The 17,297-nt window shown below is 55.1% G+C and overlaps 1 protein-coding gene across 1 annotated transcript; it reads left to right on the plus strand.

The window, feature by feature from the left end:
* The first annotated feature begins 12,718 nt into the window (after positions 1-12,718).
* On the plus strand, positions 12,719-16,786 carry LOC125319021 (gastrula zinc finger protein XlCGF49.1-like). Its single transcript, XM_048289986.1, has 3 exons — positions 12,719-13,094; positions 13,444-13,522; positions 15,946-16,786. The coding sequence occupies exons 2-3, from the start codon at positions 13,471-13,473 to the stop codon at positions 16,614-16,616; spliced, it is 723 nt and encodes a 240-aa protein (XP_048145943.1). The 5' UTR covers positions 12,719-13,094; positions 13,444-13,470; the 3' UTR covers positions 16,617-16,786.
* The last annotated feature ends 511 nt before the right edge of the window (positions 16,787-17,297 follow it).

Here is a 17,297-nt window from a genome sequence, read left to right on the forward strand (position 1 = left end):
TACCCAGACCCTTAAGCCAATCTCCAATAGGGTCGTCTGTCTCCTGAAGGATGTGTAGGCCCCTCTGGAGGTCAGAGGGGTGCTTGTGAATTGGGACAGAATGGTCAGAAAGATTCATACAGCACATACCCTGGAACTCTTCGCAGCCGTGGCCGTGAGCTAGTAGTAGAAAATCAATGGCTGCTCGATTTTGTAATACTGTGTAGAGGGATTCCTTGTGGAACAGGGGCATAGGATACCCCAGGAGGGCTTGGGCATCCCAGGGCGGTTGCAGAAGTACCCCTGACGGGGCCTCCGGCTGAAAACAGGCTTGCAAGGCACCTGCTCGCTGGCAGCCTTGAACAGCCTTGGGAAGGGGTATACAGTGGTCAGCTCCCCCGCTGCTTCGAGGCTTTCTCATGGGAAAGGGGCGTGAACTTTGGAGAAAGTATAACTTGGTGTAACCGGACAATAAAAGAGGAGCACAATGCTCAAATCGGATCGGTGTTCGTGTCATGACTCTTGCTGGATTCCCCTGCTCCCGGGACCCCCCCCGCTACACATGGCGCCCGAACGGCAGGGACCCGAGTGAGTTTTGCTTCAGGCAGGTTTGCTTCAATGCGGTAAGACTCTGAATTTCATCGTATCGGTGCGGCGGAGCCAGGGGAACCAGAGCGGGTGGCCCCAAAGCCGAGTAAAGCCGGGGGCCCGGTCTCAAAGCAGAATAGAAAGCCGGGGGATAAGTCCCAAAGCTGAGTAAAGCCGGGGGCTAAACCTCAAAGCCGAGTGGCCGGAGATCGTATTTTCGCGTGGCCGAGGGAATACCCGCAGCACAGAAGCTATGGACTACGAAGCAGGACCTCGACTCCTAGCTAATATTCTCTCTATGAGAGGCGAAATCGTAAAAGACCAAGATCTGAATGCCCTCATTACGTGGGCCCGGGAACATGGATTATTGAGTTACATTTTGCTTTTGTTCTCAACCGAAGCGTGGGGGGAAGTTGGATATAAATTGTGGCTGTCCATGATTGAGGGAGGAAAGGAAGCTAAAGAAGCTAAAGCTCTCGGCTTAACCTGGAGGGCAGTAACTGGCACTCTCGCAGAGATGAAAACAGAGAGGACAGTGGCTGCGGCTGGCACAGCGGCTTTAGAGAGTAGCAGCTCCGGGAAAGAAACAGACGGGGGTCTTATGGAGCAGCGGCCAGAGACCAGAGCAGAGTCCAGGGTAGCACAGTTCTTCAGGCTGGCCGTGAGAAGACCGATTAAAGGCACAGCAGCACCCGTCCACTCACTGCGGGAGTTGCTGGACTCAGCAGGGCAGGATGGTATCCCTCCGACGGCTGAGAGAGAAATGGCTGCGAACGCGGAAACAGAGCCGCCCGACTCAGGGGGCGGGGCACAGGCGGGCCAAAGAGGAACAGGCGGTCCTGGTGTCCGGCCGAAAGCGGCAGAGCAGTCGTGTGGTCCTAACTCCTGGCCAAAAGCGGCAGAGCGCAACCCCCCTCTGCGAGACAGTGGAGCAACATCCGGCAGTGAAGCGGCTTCTGCGGTTTCGTCGCCTGCAGAGCCAGAGCCAGCCAGGGCTGCCGGGGGCCAGCCCCAAGAGGGGGAGAAGCACCAAGAAATGATGCAAGAAGTAATCAAAAAGCTTGCTGACTTATCTACACGGCAAGATGCGCTAGAGTCCAAAGCTTGTGATGTTACACCATCAGCACCATGGCGTCCCGTGGCCTCACCGGTCAAGTTAGCACCCAGAGCTCCTATGTTCCCGTCGGGAGAATCAGGCACAGTGCCTACAGCCCCTCCCTTCCCGCCAGAGGAGGTGCAGCCGTCGTTTCCATCAGCCCCAACAGGGAGGACTGACCCATTGCGACAGAGATGGAATGGAGTTATCCGTGATGCAATCATTGAGGGTGATTGGCAAGCAGTGAATGCCCTCGCTTGCCCTGTACACATACAAGGGGACACTGCAAAGTGGGAACCCCATGACTGGAAGATCTTGCAGCAAGCCAAGCAAACGGTCACCACGCATGGCTCGCGGTCTGAAGCTACACGAAGCATTCTGCAGTTTATCTTTACAGCAGATGTCCTGTGTCCTAATGATTGCATCAGCATCGCACAGTTGTTATTAACCCCTTCTCAGTTCCTGCTCTGCGAGCGAACGTGGAAACAGCTAGCACAAGAAGAAGCTAGCAAACATCAAAGTGACACACAAGACCCACTGTATGCACTCTAAGCTGACATGCTAACTGGGAGCGGGGCTTATGGAGCCACGGTGACACAGCTGACCATGCCCGTAGTCATTCATCAGTTGTCACAGACTCTTGCCCACAAAGCCTTGTTGTCAGTACCTGAAAAGAAGAAGTCTCCCCCGTATGCAGGAGTCCGACAGGGGCTCTCAGAGCCATATGGTCAGTTCATTGACCATTTGTAAGCAGCCTTAAAGGATGCAACTGAGCTCTCTGAAGAGCTCCAAGAGCAAATGTTCCAAACACTTGCCTTTGAAAATGCTAATAGACAAACTAAGACAATTCTTGCCACGCTGTCCCAAGGAGCAGGTGTAGACGAGATGCTCGTACGTGCTGCCCACTCAGAACAGTCATCTCAAACAACTGCCTTTACTGCAACACTGCAGAATGTCCTGCGACAACAGGGACAAGTCATCGCCGCAGCACTGACCAGAGGGGTGCCCAGCAAGTGGTGCCGTGCTACAGGACCCCGAAGCGAGAAGGCGCAGTCAGCATCAGCTCCTGAGGAAAGTGATGCCACTACTTCAACAGCTGGAACTCTGGGACCTCTGTCCCAAAAAGCCTTGGGAGAGGCTGCAGACGTGGCAGAGTGAGGGAGCTGAGGACTTGCCAGATCCACCACTCTCCGTAGCAGGAGAAGTAGCGAGACCCTGGGCGAATGGAACAGCTGCCCTGGGTGGTTGCTAGTGACTTGTGGTGGGTGTCGGAGAACCCTCTCCAAAGGCCAAACTAAGAAGGAGAGTTGCATATATTTTTGGGTATAGCACCAAACACAGAGGTAGAGTGAGAAATTGTTTTTTGACTGTCTTGAGACAAGAGCATTGGCGGACATTTTCAATCAGCTGTCCACCCATTTAGATCGAGTGAAGGCAGTTCATTTGGCTAGCATCTATGTTTTTACCTGGTGCTTCAGCAGCCAAGGCTCATGCTATTTTGCATCAACTTGCTTGCTGGGAGAGGGATAAGTTAAACATAACTTCGCAGATGCTTGATGAGTTAAGCGTAGATGTTCCTAGTGTTAGACATACAGTATTACAAAATCGATTTTTTGTAATTGATTTTCTACTACTAGCTCACGGCCACGGCTGTGAAGAGTTCCAGGGTATGTGCTGTATGAATCTTTCTGACCATTCTGTCCCAATTCACAAGCACCCCTCTGACCTCCAGAGGGGCCTACACATCCTTCAGGAGACAGACGACCCTATTGGAGATTGGCTTAAGGGTCTGGGTATCACCGGATAGCTGCGTACCTTGGTAGTAGAAGGCTGACAATTGCTATTTGTAGTTACTTTAGGTTTAATAACACTTGGGTGTATTTTTTTTTTTTTTTTTGCCTTAAAGGGGGGCTTCAAAAAATCATCGACCAGACCTGGGTTGCCCAAAAAGAAAACGGGGGTTGTGTAGAGGAATTCCTTGTGGAATACAGGATACCCCAGGAGAGCTTGGGCATCCCAGGGCTGTTGCACAAGTACCCCTGATGGTGCCTCCGGCTGAAAACAGGCTTTCAAGGCACCTGCTCGCTGGCAGCCTTGAACAGCCTTGGGAAAAAGTATGCACTGGTCAGCTCCCTCGCTGCTTCGAGGCTTTCTCATGGGAAAGGGGCGTGAACTTTGGAGAAAGTATAACTTGGTGTAACCGGACAATAAAAGAGGAGCACAATGCTCAAATCGTATCGGTGTTCGTATCGTGACTCTGGCTGGATTCCCCTGCTCCCGGGACCCCCCCCTGCTACAGTTCCCCACCTCTGTGTGTCCTCGGAGCCTGTGGGGATCTCCAGTCCACGGCTGTGCCTGCCATGGGGAGCTGAGCTTCCACTGCTTGGGGTCTCACCTTGTACTGGCCCTCGTGGGGCTCAGTCAAAATGTGGAACTCTCTCTCCTTCCATCGGAAGTGACAGTCCCCAGTCTTCTCCTCTTGTCCCCAGGGCCATGCAAGTGGCATCCAGCCCCTCGGTGACACGAAATGACAGCTGGAGGAGTTGTTGTGACACACGGCACAGCAGAGACACCCAGAACCGGCAGCAACAGCACCAATGGGTGGGGGGTTCCTGCACCCCCACAGGCCACGGAGGGGCCCCCAATGCACCCCCACACCACAGGGCTCGGGGAACCTCGGACACATCCCCCCAGCCTGGGCACAGCCCAGCCCAGCCCCGCTCCTCCCACCCACTGAGTCCTGTCCCCGTCTGGGACCCGCACAGTGCCCAGTTTGGGGACACCCCCCATGGTCTTCCTGCCCCTGTCCCCAGTGAATCTTTGCCCATTCCCCAGAGGCCCTGAGCACCTTTGGGGTGATGGCTGGGGAAGGGGGGAGGGATGACACCGGGGGGCACCCACCTCCTGTCCCAAAGGAGGAGCTGTCCCCAGGTGATAAATGATGGCCATGGAGACAGACTCCCAAAAATGTAGGCAAGCACAGGAACAGTTTGGATGGGGAAAGAGACAGGGTGGAAACGGTGGCTCTGGAGGACACACTGGGCCGAGAGGTCACTGCTGTTCCCTGCCACGCATTCCCCTAGCCAGGTACCGCTCTCCCAACCCCCTATAATCCCTCAGCCCAGGACACCAACCCCCATCAATGGAGCTCCCCCTCAGTGCCATGGAGACTCTCAAGGCCACCCCCAGCCCCACAGGGTACCCCTTGTCCCCATCAGATCTGACACCACCTCCAAAGTGAGCGCTCCCGGGCACAGCCAGGGCCGTGCCACCCTGCAGATCCCTGCAAACCACAGTGGCGGCTTCGAGGCCACAACCCGAGTCTCAGACAGTTTCCCACTCTTTATGTCTGGAGCTGACCAAGAAATGCCCCATGGTGGGGTGTCCGTTTCCTGCAGTCACCGCAATGACCAACGGCAAACTGAGCCCTCGCTGAGGCTTTCCCCAGGAGATGCTGCATTTGTTCCCCCACAGGGCAGCCTGTTCTTTTGCGGGGCAGTGGGCACAGGGGCAACAGCAGCCCCGAAGGAAGCGGGATTGCGTGCGGTACAGCCTGACGCCAAACAGACTTCAGTGTCACGAAGGCAGAGGAGAGGGGGTCCCTGGGAGGTCAAGGCAGGCAGATCTGATTGTCCTGGCACGTTTCATCTGGGAACAGTCCTTGGATACACAGAAATTTGGAAGAGGAATCTCAGTTTTGGCCATGGCCCCTGGAGGAGAAGGACGGATCTGTTCCATAGGAAGGAAAGCACGGAGCCCCAGAGCTCCAGGGGCAGATGAGAAGTGACTCTCAACATTCCAAGATCAGCTGGAGCTGTCCCGTGGCCCCCAGGAGGCCAAGCCAGCCAGAGCTGTTCCATGTTCCCTTGGTTCCACAGAGCCCCTCAGTGTCACAAAGGTGTCCTTGGCTCCACGGGGCCCCTCAGTGTCACAAAGGTGTCCTTGGCTCCACGGGGCCCAGCAGTGTCACAATGGACTCTGCGACTCCATGAGGACCTGCAGGAGCACAATGGTCTCCTTGGATCCATGGGGCCACTCAGAAGCACACCGGCCCCTTGGTTCCATGGGGCCCAGCAGTGCCCTGATGATCCCCGTGGATCCAATTCTAAAATTACAGGGCACCCAAGCAAAAATGCAGGAAAAGGACAAACAGCTCTTTACTATAAAATACAGAGAGAGCAGAACAGAACAAACACCACCACGGGAACAGTAGTTTCCCACCCGCTAAGCACAAACCATCATGGGATACTGCATCCCTGACTCAGCCCCAAGACAGGTTTGAGGAATGAGCCTTGTGGCAGCCCACCCGGCACAGAGGATTTTCCATCTGGCAACACGGGGGATGCTCTGGGGGCTGCCGAGAGACTGAAATGTTGTGGTTCACGGCTGAAACTTTGTCAGGAAGGGCTTTTTGCCCATTATGGCAGAACTGTATAAAGGAGCTGTGACCACCCAAGCCCCCCTGTCCCTGAATGTGCCTTCTGAGGGGAACTTTGGGCTGCAAGTTGAGCTAAGGGACCTTGAGATCAGGGAAAGGGGGACTCTTACCCAGGGATCTCAGGTCTAGGGAGAAGGAAACAAGGCTGAGGGAGGAGAATGAATGTAGGTTATGTACGGGAGATCTCTATAAGCAGATCTTGGGACATGCGGTTTATTGCAAAGGGCGTGGGTATAGGGGCACTGCTTAGAGCTCACAGCTGGCAGCTCTGAGCAGGCCCAAGAGAGCAAGAGAGTAAGCGGGTAAGGGAGAGAGAGAGAGCGAGAGGAATGAGAGTGAAGAAGAAGTAATAAGAGTGTGTAAGAGTGGAATGGAATGGAATGGAATGGAATGGAATGGAATGGTGAAGTCCTGGTTACAATACAATAAATCATCTTCTGTACTGAATATTCTAATTGTCACTAACCAATCTAATACAAGATACAAATCCTATAGCATTTACATACAGCGTATAAGAGTTCTTATATTACCATAGAGTGTTACATCTTAACTTCTAAAAACTACTCTTTGGACCCCTTCTGCTGAGCTAGTAGGGTCTGCTCTGACCCTTGGACCTGCCTGCAAGCAGAGAGTATTGTTCAGTCAAGAGGGGATTACCTTCAGTCGGCCATACCATTCTTTTCCAGTTGTTCAGTAACTAAGACTTGGTATTTCAAAGGTGGCTTTCATTTCGATGTCGCCTGTAGTTTTCATATTCCCAAAATCTTTTGTCAGGCAATCATATTTATAAGGCTTTCCTGTTTCATCTTCCCCAACAAATGAATCCACCAGAAAGCCAAGGCCATGGCTGTCCTGAAAATCAGCCCTGACCCATTTGCTGAGGCCAGGTTTGCACCTCCATCCCCCAACCAAGGGGGTAGGAGGGGAGTTTGGGGGTGGGGGGTAACCCCTGCCCAGGGGGAGTGAACACCACCCCCCTTACCCAGACTGGCTCCGGTGTGAAACCCCCACCCCAGGAAGGCCACACACACAGGGGACAGTGTCACACTCGCCCCTCCCCAGGGGAGGTCTCTGTCCCTCCCTTGCTCTCCCCCCTTTTCTCTTTCACAGCCTGGGGGCCTTTGCCAAATGTGAGAATCATTTTTCTCTTTATCCCTGCCACCTCTGTGACAGCTACACAGAGTTTATCCTTCCTTTAAATCATCTGTACCGGGCTGAACTTTTCACTTTTCTTTTACAGGAACCTGCCAGCAGCTGAGCTGGAGCTGTGTGGGAACCGCTGGACCTTTGAATTGCCACCATAACTGCTTGTGCTGTCGGTTCATTCATGCTTGGGGTTTGTTTGTGTTTTCATCACAAGTGACTTGTGGGAAGAGCAAACATTGCTCAAAGCATTTTGTGTAGAGTTAAGTTTGATTTCTGCCAAGTTTATTTTGTCCGGTGCCCAGGGGATGCTCAAGGGGTCTCTGTGTGCCTCTCGTGCTGGGGGGTGCAGGGGAGGGGCTCGGTGGGGTTGTCCCAGTCCCTTTCACCCCAGGGCACTCCTGAGGGGGTGTCCCTGTCCCTGTCACCCTTGCGGATTCCCAAGGGGTTGTCCCTGTCCCTCTCATCCCAGGGCATTCCCGAGGGGTGTCCCTGTCCCTTTCACCCTTGGGGATGCTCGGGCATCTCCATCCCTCTCGCCCCAGGGAATGCTTGTGCGGGGCTGGGGAGCAGGAGCTCTGTGTCCCTCTCACTGCTGAGTGTGCTCAGGGGCTCTCCAACCTTCTCATACCTGGGGAGGCCGGGGGGGTCTCTGTCCCTCTCACCCCTGGGGTGACCCTGCCCAAGCACCATTGGGGTGAGAGCGACAGAGACACCCCCAAAGCCCCACAAGCACCTCCCAAGAATCCCAAGGGGAGATGGACAGAGACCCTCACTGGGCACCGAGTGGGTGAGAGGGACAGAGACCATCCCCACCCCCTGATCGTTCCCAGGCAAGAACGGCTTGGAGACCCCCCCAGGACTCCCCAGGTAGGAGAGGGACAGAGACAACCCCGGGCTGTGCATCCTCCTCTCCCACGGGGTGGATCGGGGGGATTGCTGTGCTCCTATCCCAAATGTGGGGCCAGGGTTATCTCTGTCCTCCTCCCATTTGGAGGGGCCAAGGTATCCCCATCCTCCTTTCATTTGGGGGGACAGTGGCTGGACTCCATTCTCCTCACCTTTGCAGGGGACAGGGGTGCTCTCTGTCCTCGTCGCCCTGGGGGATTCTGCCTCCTCCTTACCTTTGGGGCAACCCTAGTGGTCCCTGTTCTTCTTGCCCCAGGGAGGCCTCCCTCCTCTTCCTCTTTAGGGAGGAGTCTGGGGGTGGTCTTCATCCTCTTTACCTTTGGGGGGGCAGGGGTGGTCTCCATCCTTCTTGCCCAGGGGAAAGGCCACGGGCAGGTCTCTGTCATCTTCCCCTTCAGGGGGCCCAAGGGGGTCTACATCTTCCTCACCCTTGGGGGAACCATGAGGGGAACCACAGTGGTGTCCATCCACTTCCACTATGGGTGGGCCAGGGGGTCTCTGTCCTTCTCCCCTTTGGGGAGAGCTGGGGGTGTCCTTTGTCCTCCACCCGTATGTGAGGGGGCGTGGGGCTCTCCGTGTCTGCACCCTCGGGGAGGGAGCTCTGTGTCCCTCTCGCTCTGCTCGCTGCGGCCGCTGATGTCCGGCCCACGCACCCGTTACCGGTGACGGCGACACGGGGCGCAGCGGCGGCTTGGGGCACGAGGGAGCCGGGCTGGGGATTCCCCTCCACACTGTGCTGCAATCGGGCCCACGGGGGCGGGCGCCGCTCCCACCTGCCCCCAACCACCCACACACCCTCCAGCCTGAGCTGGTCGCGGGGTTCCCGCGTTTCGGGGCCAAGGGCGCGGAGCTCCACTCGGCTCTGTCTTCTCCACTCAGCTCTCACCCCTGCGCTCTTCCCACTCCACTCCGCTCACCCCGCTCCTCTCCCACTGCTCGACTCCTCTCTCCCCACTCCTCTGCGCCGCAGCAGCACCGGATCCCGCACTAAACAACGGCCCCCGATCGCCCCTTTATATGGGCATGGGAGCCCCCCACCCCCGTGGCAGCAGCCAATGGATGCCGAGGAACAAATAATGAGGGGCGGAGCAAAGAAGATGAGAAAGAAACGTGGTTGGCCGAGAAGGTGCAGGTTCCATGAGGGATGGGGTGGGCGTGGCTTCAGGTAGGGGCGGGGCCAGGAATGGGGTGGGGGAGGGGTTGCTGTGAAACCGGGATTTGGGCTGGATTAGGCTGGGATTAGGGTTGAGAGGGGGCTGGGGGTGGGGCTGAGGGTGAGCTTAGAGCTGGGACTGGGGTCAGGGCTAAAGGTGTGTAGTGGTTTGGTCCAAAATACTCATTACTGTTTACCTTCTGTGAGATAAGAATTAGGAGAAATGCAAAGCAGGCACCAAACTTGAAAGAATATAAGCAAGTTTATGAACAGACCTAAAAGAAGAAAAAAGTCATACCACACCTTCAGAATACTTCTCCTCCCCCCCCCACCACCTTTCTCCCTTCTCCCACTGACAATGTAAAAAGACAACCCTTGAGATGTTCAGTCTGTTTACCACTTCCATAATAACCTTGTTCAGTCCATTTAGGAAGAGGAGTCTCTCTTGCCCATGCTATGAAAACATTATCACAACGAGACAGCCGCCCGGGTTGGTTCTCTGCTCTCATCATTGAGAGTCCCCTCCCACAACCTGCAGCTTTTCCCAGAACCGCTTTAGAGGGTACAATCTTGAGCTACTGAGGTGCAATTTTAAGGTTGAGCCATCCAGAAACAGAAGTTCTCTTCACCCATCTCTGGGAGCATTTCATCTCTAAGAACACAGGCCCTTCTCCTTCCCTGGGAGCAAAGGGTCTTCCTCATCTTCATCTCTAGGACTATCTCTGGGAGCATCTCTAGGAACTGAGGTCTTCTCCTTTTCCATTTGGAGCAAAAGTCCTCATCGCTTCCATCTCTCCCTATTCAAACTTCTCATGAAATTACAGCTGCTTCAGCATCTGCCTATCTCAGCGCAGGTGCTTTTGCTCTCAAGCACAAGTTGAATGCTCCACCCCCCATGCCTTCATGAAATTACAACGGGTGCTCTGATACATCATAGCTTTCCAACAGAATTTCAGCTTTAAGCATCTCCTCTTTCTCTTCCCTCAGGTTTTCAGCTCTTCACAGCACTAAAAGGGTTAATGTCACCCAGGCGGCCTTGCAGCTGGAATGTCGCTTATCGCTGTTGCTCACATGATCTTTTGCCGGGCAGCAGGGCAGCTTCAGCTGAATCTTGGCCACACTGGAGAGGGGGAGTGCGTCTGCACATAGCAGGGCCCTGGGGGGGTTCCGCGGGTGGACCAGGGCCCATCGGCTCCAGGATGGCCGTGGCCCAGCCTGGCCTGCCGGGCCCTGCATGGGGCCTGCAGCCACCTGTCCCAGTGCCAGAAACGAGAGAGAGCTCTGACCGGGCTTTGTCTATTCTTATGTGTGGATCACAGAGGCGGTCACAATTTTAAGTGGTTTAAAGAATTGTCCATACTCAAACTGGCCAGCAGATAGGTTCTGTCAGGTCACAGAGGAGCTGTAAGCACCCCTTTGCAAGAACATCACTTCCGAGACTATGCTTTGCTAACCCACGACAGGTGGGATTGGGGTGAGGGCTGGGGCTGGGATTGGGGCTGGAACTGGGACTGGGATTGGGATTAGCTCTAATAATGGTATGGGATGTGGGCTGCTGCTGGGGCTGGGTTTGGATTTAGAGCTAAATGTGGGACTGGAGTGTGGGCCGGGGCTGGTGTTGAGGCTGGAGTTAGGGCTAAATTTGGCACTGGGGTTGGGGGTAGAGTTGGAACTGGGGCTGGGTTTGGAATTAGAGCTGCACGTGGGATTTGGGATAACGCTGGAGGCTGGGGCAGGGGCTGGAATTGCAGCCGGGATTGCAGCTCGGGCTAAACGTGGGATTTGGTTTGGGGCTGAGGGTTTAGGAAGGGGCTGGGATTGCGGCTGGGGTTGGAGTTAGGGCTGAGATTTGGATTACAGCTGGGATTGGGGTTAAGGCTAAATGTAGGATTGGCTTTAGGGCTGGGGTTGGGATTGAGTCTGGGACTAGATGATTCTGGGAATGGGATGCGATTAAACACGGGACGGTGAGTTTGTCTAAACGTGGAGTGAGACTGAGATCAGGATCAGGGTGAGGTTTGGGACTGAGCACACGCAGAGCGGGACAGCTGAGGTGTCACTGCAGGATGTCCCTGGCACCGTCCCAGCCCTCCTCAGGCACCTCCAAACATGGGGGGCAGCTGGGTGGTCCAAGATCCAGGTGCTGCCACGCTGCCCCTCCATTCCACGCGAGCATTGCGGGAAGGCAGCCCTGAATGTGACCCTTGGGGGTCTGGGATCAGCCTTCACATCCCTGTGGGAGCAGCGACAGAGAGGACGAGAGACTTTCCCCCTCTTATTCCTGTGGAAGGGTGAACCCCAGCTGCCCTTTTCTTCTGCTGCCTCCTCATCTCCTCAGGTGAGGATGTCAAACTCCCCAGGAGCAGGAAGAAGCCCATTCCGGGTTTCCTTGTGTCTGCAGCCTGGAACATCCACTCAGAGCAGAGCACTTTGTGAAAGCCCTGCTGAATGACAGCAGGAGGAGGTTTGTGAGAAAGGCAGGAAATGGTATTTTGATAGGAAATCAAAATTCCAAATTATTTCTTTCTGTAACATTCATTTTCAGTCAGTTCCGGTCTGGTTTCCAGAGTGCCACCTTCTCAGCTGGCTGTATTTGTGTCCTCCTTCCTCTTCTGCCTTTCTTTGCCTGCTCTGTTTGTCTCTCAGTGTCTCTCTGGACCCAGGACAGCTCCCACCAAAGGCCCTCCTCTGATTTTGTTCCCAATCCACCAGCTAAAACAACCATGGGTGAGGTGATGAAGGCTGGCAGTGAAATGTCACTGTAAGATCTTGCAGCACTTGGCTTCTGGCTCCTTCCTGAGAGCTTTGCCTTCAAGGGCAGGAACATCTTCCCCTTGCTGGGAACTGGAAATCCAGATCCCTGGAGGGTGTGCCGTGGATCCCAGAGGGGCATTCCCAAGGCTCTCAGGGTGCTGGTCCTGCCGTGCCTCCCACGGGAGCTGTGCAGGGCCAGGGGACAAGGTCCAGCAGATGGGTGGGCTCCCAGAGCAGACAGCAAAGGCTGCTTTGCTGGACATTTCCCAGCACATTCCCAGCTGGAAGCAGAGGGAGGAAGGAAAGGGAAGCGAGTCCCTGCCAGAAGCCCGGCAGGACTGGGGTGGGAAGGGACCCTGCCCGTGGGTTACTGGGCTGAAAGCCAAGTGGAGCAAGACCTTACAATGCCATCTGCCTGCCAGCCTGTGCTGCTGACAGGAGCAGGGGGCCACTTTAGCCCTCTGTGGGTGGGACCAAACTGTGCATTCCACTCCCCTTATCTCATTTCTGATGAGCTGTTCATGATGGGTCCTTTGCAGGAGCTGCCCAGTGCACCCCCAACCCCTCAGGCTATGAGGAGCCGGCTGTTAAATGAGATAAGGAAGGAGAGGCAAACCCTGGGAGGCAGGGCAGTGTTTCTTTTTCTGCACACCAATGACTCAGCTGTGATAACTCCCTCCGGGGTAGCAGCAGCACAGTCCCACCCAGCCTGAGGGCTCACCTCTGCTGATGGGCCATCATGGACTGAATGGCCCCAGCACAATGGGCAGCTGCAAGGACTGAGACCATCAAGGCTCCCAAAATACCCCATGACTCCCAGGATGACATCATTCCATTGTGAAACTGCCCGCCCTGGGGGAGGGGCTGAGCATTCCCACCTGAACCTGAGCATATAAAATCTGGGTTTGGGGCCTTCTGGCAACACTTAACAGATCCAGGGCAGGAGCAGGACTCCAACAGGACTGTGACCACCGCTGTTGACAAGACTGCTCCCATCACTTGGACAGGACTGTGTCCACCACTCTGACCAACAGGTTTTGTTTTCTTTCCTTTTGCTTTGCATGCAGCGGGACCAGGTGGTGCTCAGCACAGGAACTAACCACCACCGTTCTGCTCTTGTCCCAGGGTGCCTGGTTATACTCAGCCTTTGTGGGTTACAGCTGTATCATGATATTTCTTGTCATCTCTTTGGTGAATTGTAACTCCCACCTTAATCTCTCTTGGGGCAGATCAGTGGGGTTCATTTCTCATGCCAGGTAAAACCAGCATGGTGTTTGAGAGGATTTTACAGTCATGATACAGCCGGTGACTTCTAGAGAAGGACTTGGGCAGGAGGAACCCCTAAACCATCGCACTCACGCCTTGTTTTTCCCTCCACACCAGGATTTCCCACTCCCAAACCTTGGCCAGATGGAGGAGGACGCTGTGAGGAAGAGGAAGATGCCCCAGGACACCCAGGCAGGTGAGGAGGAAGTCCCTGCCCGTTTCCCCCTCTCTCCTGCTCCATCTCCTGTTGGGGTCCCTCCCCTGCCATGTAGCCCTGGGAGAGGGGCCCTGAGGGCACAGACACGGGGTTTCCCTGCCCCTGCTCAGCCTCGTTCCCATTGGTTGGTTTGTGTTCCCTGCGCGGGCAGAAGGACCCTTGGTCCCGTGACTGGAACAGTTCCTCGGCAGATCCCGGCCATGCGGCTGGAGAAATAAACATCTCTGAAACAGCTAGGAAGAATCTGTCTGTCCATGTATATTTCCTTTCCACGGGGCTCCTGGTTTGATATATGCGTGTTGCAGTATCCCCACTGCAACATAATGGTGGAGAATTGTGAGCAGAACGATCCCCGATCCCTAAGCGACTGATTTGTGTGAGTAAACCCTGGAAACTTTGGATTCCTCTTCTTGGTTTTGCTTTGCTATTCCATATCTAAACTATGGAGGAACCGTGGGAAGACTCTTGGCTCTCAGAGCCGCATATGGACATTTATCTTAAACTTAAAATGATTCTTGAACAATGATTTGTGAATTTTAGCTTGATTCAAGCTCAAAAAGAACTGAAACACTTCCTGGCATGGTTGTTTAAGAACTTTTTCTATGTTTCTTGGGATTTAATTATTACCGAGGGCTTTTGGAAAACCGTTTGGACACAGTTAATACTGGAGTCAAAATATATGCCGATGGAAGAATATTTTCGTGAATATTACTTAATTACCGAGACTGTTGAGCAATGTCAGCTGTGTCCTGGCGAAGGGAAGCCTGGCGCAGGGACCGTGCGGCCCAGGCCACGTGCACCGAGTGCTCTGCGAGCAGCAGCGAGGCAGTTCCCGTCTGCGGGCGGAGCCACGCGAGCCGCAGTGTCGGCGGCAGAGCGAGGAGCGGCGGGACCCGGCGGTGCCCGCCCGGCCGCGCGCAGCGCGTGGTGGAGCGAGCCCCGTGAACGCCCGACCGAGAGGGGCGGCGCGCGGGCGGCGGCTGGTGGAACGGAGCCGCGCCCAGCCGAATCGCGTGCTGGAGCCGGGCGCGGGGGGGTCGTCGCTCGGGGGCCCGGCCGAGACGTGGGTGCAGCGCCTGGCATCGGCAGCGAAGCTGCGACCAGAGGAGGCGACGCACGGAGAACTGAGCGGCGCGGCCCGGCCCGGCCCGCGCAGCCCCGAACGCGACCCCGGGAAGAGCGCGCAGGCACGAGCAGCCCCGACAATTCCAACACGGGAGCGACCGAAGGAGAGAGCAAAGACGCAGCGAGACACAAAACAGCAGCCACTCGGAAAAAGGAAAAGATCATAGTAACTAAAACCTTAGGGATAGTAAAATGGTATAATGTTAAGCAAAATTATGGTTTTATAACAAGGTGTGACAACCAGCAAGACATATTCGTGCATAGAACTGCTATTAAAAAGAATAACCCTGAAAAATGCATCCCAAGCTTGGGAGATGGAGAGGTAGTGGAATTCAAAATTATACGAGGTAGAAAAGGGTTACAAGCATCGCAGGTCACTTGGCCTGATGGTGTTTCTGTGAAAGGCAGTATATATGCAAAAAATCGTAGTCATGTTAGACAATATCTCCCTTGTAAACCCCCCCTACAGTCTCCCTTTCCTAATCCCACCTTTCCCTTTTACCCTATGTCCTATTACCCCCAGTGTATTCCCAATCTGTTTTTTCATCCATGGTTTCCCTCACAAAACCATGCTTTTGCCAACTGTTTCCCCAAAAATCCCTTTCCAATGCCGAGTGGGGGATGAAAAGGGGAAGGGAAGAAGTTAAACCCTCTCCTGCCTCAGTTTCCCCACAAAGCATGCTCAGAGTTCTGTCTCCCTTCTGTCAGCCCTAAGATGTTCCAGAGAATCTGACTGGACATTTAAAGACTCAGGAGGGTGGTTTGTTTTGTCTTGAAACTGTTCTTGTTATGTTTATCCAGTTGTTTTCATTCTCCTTTTATTAAAATAAAACGGGTGAGGTGTTGGGGTCCCTCCCCTGCCATGTAGCCCTGGGAGAGGGGCCCTGAGGGCACAGACACGGGGTTTCCCTGCCCCTGCTCAGCCTCGTTCCCATTGGTTGGTTTGTGTTCCCTGCGCGGGCAGAAGGACCCTTGGTCCCGTGACTGGAACAGTTCCTCGGCAGATGCCGGCCATGCAACTGGAGAAATAAACATCTCTGAAACACCTAGCAAGAATCTGTCTGTCCATATATATTTCCTTTCCACGGGACTCCTGGTTTGATATATGCGTGTTGCAGTATCCCCACTGCAACAATCTCCCAGCCCAGCATCGCCCCCGGCTGCAGGACAACCCCGCTGCCGACGCCGTCCTGCCGGGGACGGACTGGGGGGATCTCCTTCCCCTTCCCCGTGGCACGGAGGCAAATGCCATCCTCTCCTTGTCCTTCCTCCCCCAGACAAGGAGCTGAGGACAGAGCCCAGGGAGGACAAATCCCCGCGGCAGAACCTGGTGGAAGAGGCCGTTTTGAGCAGCTCCATGGTGCAGGAATCCAACGGGGAGGAAAAGCCCCGGAGATCCCGCAGGAGGAGGGGCTGCAAACGCAGCCCAGGGAGCTGTGAGGAGGAAAGACCCACCCTGTGCCAGGAAGGCGGCCGGAGATCCAGCCAGAGCTCAAACCTGGTGGTCCATGAGCAGCATCATGCTAGGGAGAAACGCTTCAAGTGCTTGGAATGTGGGAAGAGCTTCAGCCAGAGCACCAACCTGATCCACCGCTGGTTGATCCACACCGGGGAACGGCCCTACGAGTGTGGGGAATGTGGGAAGAGCTTCAGCCAGAGCTCCCACCTGATTCACCACCAGATGATCCACACAGGGGAGAGGCCCTATGAGTGTCCCGAGTGCGGGAAGAGCTTTCAGACCAGCTCCAGTCTCCTCCTGCACCAGCGGATTCACACAGATGAGAGGCCCTTCCACTGCCCCGACTGCGGGACGGGCTTCAGGTACAACTCTGACCTCACCAACCACAAACGAATCCACACTGGGGAGAGGCCCTACGAGTGTTCCAAATGTGGGAAGAGCTTCTCCAGGAGCTCTCACTTGACCAGACACCAACAGTGCCACCAGTAAGGGAAGCCCTGCGAGTGCCCTGAGTGCAGGAAGAGCTCCAACTTCATCTCGCAGCAGAGGATCCATGTGGGGTGATGCACAGTGACCCCCGTTGGGCAGAGACCTGGTGACCCCTGTTCCAGATGATCCCCATGGTTGCGGGGAATGTTTGAGAGATTTATTTCACTTCTCATTCTCGTACTCTGATTTCATTGCTAATAAATGCAATCCCTGTCCCCAGACTGGGTCTGTGTTTCCATGCTGATGATTGGGGCAGGAGCTCTCCTGGTCCTTATCTCAGCTCCTGGGCCTTTCCTCAGCCAATCAAAGAAGTCACTAAACAATTTTTAGCCACTCTGAGCTTTTCTCGCTGATGACTGCCCAGGTGCCAGGCGGATCTACCGCACCCAGAGCTCCCCACCTGGGCCCCTCCTCAACCCCAGTGCCCCCTGGGAGCAGAATTAAGGGAGAGGGGAGGTTTCAGCACCTGCCCAGAACTGGGGATGGGGCAGCTGGGGCCATACTGGTGGGGCTGGGAGCCCCCCTGGCCACAGGCATGGAGCTCTCAGGTGAGCCGAGGGGTGGGAAGAGGACTCGGGTATGGTGGGGAAGGTGGGGAGAGGAGGGAAAATGGGTTTGTGGGACCCATAAAATGAGTTGGAGGGGGAGTGGGACCCCCTAAAGCAAGAATGGGAAGGGGGC

The sequence above is a fragment of the Corvus hawaiiensis genome, chromosome 35 (assembly GCF_020740725.1).
Source record: "Corvus hawaiiensis isolate bCorHaw1 chromosome 35, bCorHaw1.pri.cur, whole genome shotgun sequence".
NCBI classification, from domain to species: Eukaryota; Metazoa; Chordata; class Aves; order Passeriformes; family Corvidae; genus Corvus; species Corvus hawaiiensis.

Coding starts and splice junctions, on each gene's coding strand:
- LOC125319021 (XM_048289986.1), top strand. CDS start 13,471: ATGGAGGAGGACGCTGTGAGGAAGAGGAAGATGCCCCAGGACACCCAG. Junction 13,523..15,945: donor GCCCCAGGACACCCAGGCAG/GTGAGGAGGAAG, acceptor TTCCTCCCCCAG/ACAAGGAGCTGAGGACAGAG.